At 56.3% G+C, this 5,854-nt stretch overlaps 1 protein-coding gene across 1 annotated transcript; it reads left to right on the top strand.

The window, feature by feature from the left end:
• The first annotated feature begins 207 nt into the window (after nt 1-207).
• Nucleotides 208-1,805, top strand: HOXC12 (homeobox C12). Its single transcript, XM_065934589.1, has 2 exons — nt 208-814; nt 1,567-1,805. Exons 1-2 carry the CDS (start codon nt 208-210, stop codon nt 1,803-1,805), a joined length of 846 nt encoding a protein of 281 aa, XP_065790661.1.
• Nucleotides 1,806-5,854: the final 4,049 nt, after the last annotated feature.

Genomic DNA, 5,854 nt, shown 5'->3' with positions numbered 1-5,854 from the left:
CCCCCGCGGTTCGTTCACCCTCACCCCCCTCTACTGGGGAAGGGGGAAGTTGGAGTTGGTGCAGGGTGGGGGGATTCTCTGTCCCCACCCATCCCCCTGCGGCGGCGCCCACGTGAGCCGGACGGCCAATGGGTGGCCGGTGCAGGTTTAACTATGTTTAATGTCAGATAGCAATAAAGTAGAAGCTGTCGGTCGGGCCCCGCGGAAATGGGCGAGCATAATCTCTTGAATCCCGGGTTTGTGGGGCCGCTGGTGAACATCCACACGGGAGACACCTTCTACTTTCCCAACTTCCGCGCGTCCGGGGCGCAGCTGCCCGGGCTGCCTTCGCTGTCCTACCCGCGCCGCGACAACGTGTGCTCTCTGCCTTGGCCGTCGGCGGAGCCGTGCAATGGCTACCCGCAGCCCTACCTCGGCAGCCCTGTGTCTCTCAACCCTCCTTTCGGCCGCACGTGCGAGCTGGCGCGCGTGGAGGACAGCAAGGGTTACTACCGCGAGCCGTGCGCCGACGGCGGCGGGGGCCTGAAGCGTGAGGAGCGCGGGCGCGATCCTGGCCCAGGAGTCGGGCCCGGGGCAGCGCTGCTGCCGCTGGAGCCGTCGGGGCCGCCAGCGCTCGGTTTCAAGTACGACTACGCGGCGGGCGGCGGCGGTGGTGACGGCGGCGCGGGACCCCCGCACGACCCGCCCTCGTGCCAGTCGCTGGAATCCGACTCCAGTTCGTCCCTGCTCAACGAGGGCAACAAGGGCGCCGGCGCGGGCGACCCCGGAAGCTTGGTATCGCCTTTAAACCCCGGCGGCGGGCTCGCGGCCAGCGGTAAGGACCCCGGCCCACTCCGGACGGGACGTCTCACTCGGGCGGGCAGTGTAGGACTGAGCTAGGGCCTCCTAGGGTGACAGACTGTGTGGTGAGGAAGCGCTTCTTTAAAAAAAAAAAAAAAAAAAGTTGGGGAGGGGAGCCCTGTAAACATGTAAATATCCCCATAAAAGAACTACAGAGGTTCCCTTTTTGCTTGGCTTGTAGCCGGAGGGGGCTGGGAGCTCCGGAGACAGGGGATTCTGACAGACTTTTCCAGGCCTGGGAGCTGGGGACCCAGAGCATGATCCCTGCTTGCCCAGGGCCTCTCTTTCCACCTTCCCACAGGCCCCCATTCCCTACATTTTTTTTTTTTTTTAAAGAAAGGCCAGTGGATATGGTTTACTCTTGTCACTAGCTCATGTCTCTTCTAACTGATCAGGGACCCCATCCTGGAGGATATGAGAGGAAGGGGCCAGGATATCCTGGAGAAGAAGAGATTTGAGGAGAAGTGAGAGGATAGGAATCTAGAAGGTTCTGGGATGGGGCGCTGAGAAGTAGGGTTGGGGAGGCCAGGAGAAAAGAGTGGAAGGGGAAGAAGAGATTGATGAAGGTGGAGGACTTGCTAGGGATGGGAGTCTTTGCAAAACAGGAGAGGAAGAGCCTGGCGTGGGTTGTTAGGCCAAGGTGAAAGGCGCTTGGGAAGGACCGAGGGTACTGGGCTTGTCATCTCTTGATCCTCTGGTCAACCCTGCTGGTTCGTCTCCACCCAGGAGCGCCCTGGTACCCGATCCACAGCCGCTCTCGGAAGAAGCGCAAGCCCTATTCGAAGTTGCAGCTGGCGGAGCTGGAGGGCGAGTTTCTGGTGAACGAGTTCATCACAAGGCAGCGCCGGAGGGAACTCTCAGACCGCTTGAATCTTAGTGACCAGCAGGTCAAGATCTGGTTTCAGAATCGCAGAATGAAAAAGAAAAGACTTCTCTTGAGGGAGCAAGCTCTCTCCTTCTTTTAGGGGGCCAAGACACGGGTGCCAGCCCCAGACTGAGCCTGTCTCTGGCGGACAGCAAGAGGGGGCGCTGCCTGGGACACAGTCCCCGCTTAGAACGCCAGGCGTTTCTTGCAGGTCCTCCCTGGACGGCCTCTTGTCTGTTTTGTTCGTGGTTCCCTCCCACACACCCCCAGCAGGCCCTGCCAAGTCCCAGAGACAAGGAAAGAACCCAACCAGGGAGAGAGGAAGCCCACACCTACAGGTAGGGGGTAGGGGAAGGGAAGGCTGAGGCCCTGGGGAGGGGCTAGTTTGACCCCGGGGACTGGGGCTTTGGGCCTCTGGCTGAGGATCTGGAGGAAAGGTGACTAAGGCGCCCCCTCCCACCATTTTCCTTCCATGGTCTTTGGTCAGTCTGCCTGCAGGAGTAGGCCAGGGTGGGGACAGTGGGACCAGTGCTCTCAGAGCTTGCAGTTGTTGGGTTAGGACTGGCCGAGAGGAGGGAGCGAGAGTGGAGTATCAGCAGAGATTGGGGATGGGGTCAGGGTGGCTCTGGGAGGGCAGGAGGAAGTGGGGGAATGTAGGAGGAAGTGTGGTTTGAGAGAACAGAATGGTCAGCAGTGCCCAAGTCCGCTGGGGCCTGGGTCCTCCAGGCCTGGACGCAGAGCAGGCGAAGGCATGAGAAGGCATGAGCATTTTGCCCAGCTGGCTGTGGATGGGGCGATCATCAGCCATAGGTCCCCTTTAGAGCAGGCTACCCGAGCGAGCCAACCGTCCTCCTGGTCCTCAGCCCGCTCCACCAAGCCCCTGAGCCCATTGGCTCACAGGGGTGCTGCCATCCACTCTCGCTGCCGTCCAGGCGGCTGCGGACTGGAAGCCCCAAGAGGGGAATTGAGAGCTGAGCAGACGCAGTCTCAGGTTCAGTAGCCACCCCAGGGACCCCCACCTGGCTTTCTGGGAAACAGGGGAGGCTGTAAAAAGAGCTGCGAAGTGCAGCATTGAATGGCCGAGAGAGTTCTGGCAGCCGCGGCAGATTCTCTCTTCCCACTGGCGTTGGCGTTCATGGTCACGGCCGGAGGCTGGACCAGGATAATTTATGAGGCGGGAGAAGAATCCGCCCCTAAAAGGGGCTACCGGCCGCAGAGGCCCCCCCCCCCCCGTCCCCCCCGATTTCCCAGGCTGGTGACAATGAAGGAGGTGGGCGCTGCAGCCCCCCACCCAACTCCTTTCTCTCTTTTTACCCATCCCTCACTCCACCACTCCCCAACGTCCGCCTTTTGTCTGAGGATCCGGTGCCTCCACCCCCAGGCTGAGAAGCCGCGGGTTAGGAGGACCAGAGGAGACGGAAGGGCACATCCCCAAAACCCACTATAGGCCAGAGAGTGGCTTCACCCGCCCAGAGCCTTTTATTCATAGCCCCTTCTGCCACGGCCCCACCCCCATCCGGGTAGATGCCAGGCTGGCTTCGGAAAGAGAAGCAGTGAGGGAGCCGGCCTGCCTTCTTGCACTCATTTTTATTCCTCTTGGTGAGAGTCCCTCAACCTCCCATCTGCTGACCCAGCCTTGCCAGGAGGCAGAGAATGAGAAGCGGGGTGGGGTGGGGGGGAATGATGAGAGTTAAACCCAGTCTGGACGGTGTGAAACTGGCCTGCTTGCTTAGAGTTCTTCCCACCTGGGGAGAGTCTCTCCTTCCACATCCTGGAAAGGCAATCCACAGGGCTCCCCACTCTCCCACCAGCTTCAAGGCCCTGCACAAGATTATACAGAGGCATGGACAAACAGGCACAGAGGCCCAGTACACCAATGGGCCTACACCATTCTCCTGACTGTATTTGCAAGCAGGCAGACTCATAGCCCCAAATTCAGCCCTGCAGAGTAGCCCGTACAATCACATGCCCCCACCCCACACTGGGCACCTGACATACTTTCCCACCAACATTAACCTGTGTACAAGTCTGCAGAAATCACTAGGCTTCCAGCTGTCTGCGCACTCCCCTGTGGGCTGGTCCTGGGTGTGAGGCACTCCCCTCTTTGCCAGGTCACCCATCTATCCCTTCATTCAGCCCCTCCTATGACCTCTTGGGCTCTGGGGTGCTGGGTTTGAGCTCCACCACTCCAGCTTGACTCTTACAGCTTAATAGAGAAGAGAGACCAGAACACTCCAACAGGGGTGGGGGAACAAAGATATGCAATATTGTCTTCCTGTTGCTTTAAACTTGACTTCTGTGAGCGTCTCTGTTACTCTGTGTCCTGGTCTGTGTCTGTTGCTAGTAGAGTGACCCTTGTGGGTAGATGCCCTTTCTCCCTCCTTCCCCAGCTCTCTGTAATGTGCCCTCCTATGCGGATGTCTGTCTCTAGCACGTTTTCCCTTTATATTGTCCTTGTACAGAGTTGCTTCATCATATTAATAATAATTAAAACATGATGGTATGATGATGTGATTTTTTTGAGAGAAAAAAATTTAAACTCTCTACACATGGTCTCCTCTGACCAGAAAGAATGGGCTCCCCAACCTTCTAACTATTCACTCTCTTTATTTTCTCCAGCTCAGATGAATAATAAAAATAATAAACCTACAATAATAAAGGATGAGCAGTTGCATGCACAAGAATATATGAGCAACCAAGATCTGTTGATGAGCTGCCATCTCCAGTCCCAAGCAATTACTAGCAGAAAGAAAATTGAGGGATGGTAGGTGAGTGGGGAGGAGAGGGATATCTGAGGATCACAGGGTTGTACAAATCATGTGGATAGCCTGGAGGAGGCTGACACTACCTGTGGGACCACAGAAACAAAGTCTGAGCTACAGGAACTCCAAGAAGTGAAGCCAGGGTAGGAGATGGGATGGTGAGCGTGCCATGGGGTATAGGGCAGGGGCTGGTGGGTCCACACTTGAGCTGTATGGTTCTAGCTCCGTGGATTCACTGTGAGAGCACATCTGGCGCACTGTCAGATGACTGGACAGGGTACTGAAGACTGCTTGAAGCTGGCGATAGAGGCTCCATCTCTGTCAGCTGCCTTCCCCTCCAGGTCATGCTAGAGAGGGGCTCCAGTCTGGGCCAGAGTCTAGTCCCAACTGGGCCCGCGAGTCCTTCCTTATGGATGGGACACTCTCCCTCTGTCTCCACCACCCATGAGCCTCTGGTCCCCGAGTTTCCCCTTCTCACAGCCAGGCTCCAATCACCAGTCTTCTCCACACTCCTCCTCCACCCTCCTGGGCCTGCTCCAGAATGGCAGGAGCCCCCCCACCCCCCACCCCACCCCCGCCACCAGAACTCAGCCTCCTGAGCCAGGCCTCCTGCCCTGAAATCTTTCTTTCTCTTTCTCTCCTCCTTTTCTTACTCCTGCAACTAGAAAAAGTACCAGATTGAGACCAAATCCTATCCTTCCTCGCCCCAATCCCCTGTTGAGTGTGCATCTGAGGGGTTCAGGCAGGAAGGAGATCCCAAACTTTGGGGGTACTCATATAAAGGGCCCACAGAGTTCAGGGGAGGCTGGGGGCTGGGTAGCTTCTGGAAGCCTTGAGCTGGGTGGGGGGAGGGAGTGGACTGCTGCCCTTAGGTCTAAATAAAGGTGGGGGGAGAGGGTCCTAAATCCCCTCTTCTTAAGCCACATCTATACAGGAAGTTAACAGAGAAAGCATTTCTGGCTAAATAGGAAAGAAGGAAGGTCAGGAGTAACTGATCTTCAAATTATTCCCTTGATTTATTCCCAGAGACAGTGCAGATCTGAGAGAAAAGTTTCCTTGTTGGGTGTTGTCTATGCAGGCTGTGAGACTCAATAACTGGGAAGGCTGTCAGGGAAAGAAAAAACACTATAACCTCTTCCCAATGCCTAAATAACAAGTCCTTGTCTCTCCTGGACAAACAGAAGGTCACGGTTGGAGCCCCAACCTAAATAACCCAGGGTGCAGTTGAGCTCTGTATCTGGGCAAAGACTGCATCTATTTTGCAATTGTTTGTCTGGTTCAAGCCCTCAAACTACAACTCATTCCACTGATTTAAGACAAAGCATCCTGTGTCTGTAATTGGGTTTTGAGGGACAAGAAAAGGGGAGAGTTATCTGGATAATTCAGG

Source organism: Muntiacus reevesi, chromosome 4 (genome assembly GCF_963930625.1).
Source record: "Muntiacus reevesi chromosome 4, mMunRee1.1, whole genome shotgun sequence".
Lineage (NCBI taxonomy): Eukaryota > Metazoa > Chordata > Mammalia > Artiodactyla > Cervidae > Muntiacus > Muntiacus reevesi.
The sequence above is the reverse complement of the archived record's forward strand: the minus strand, read 5'-3'. Positions and strand labels throughout refer to the sequence as shown.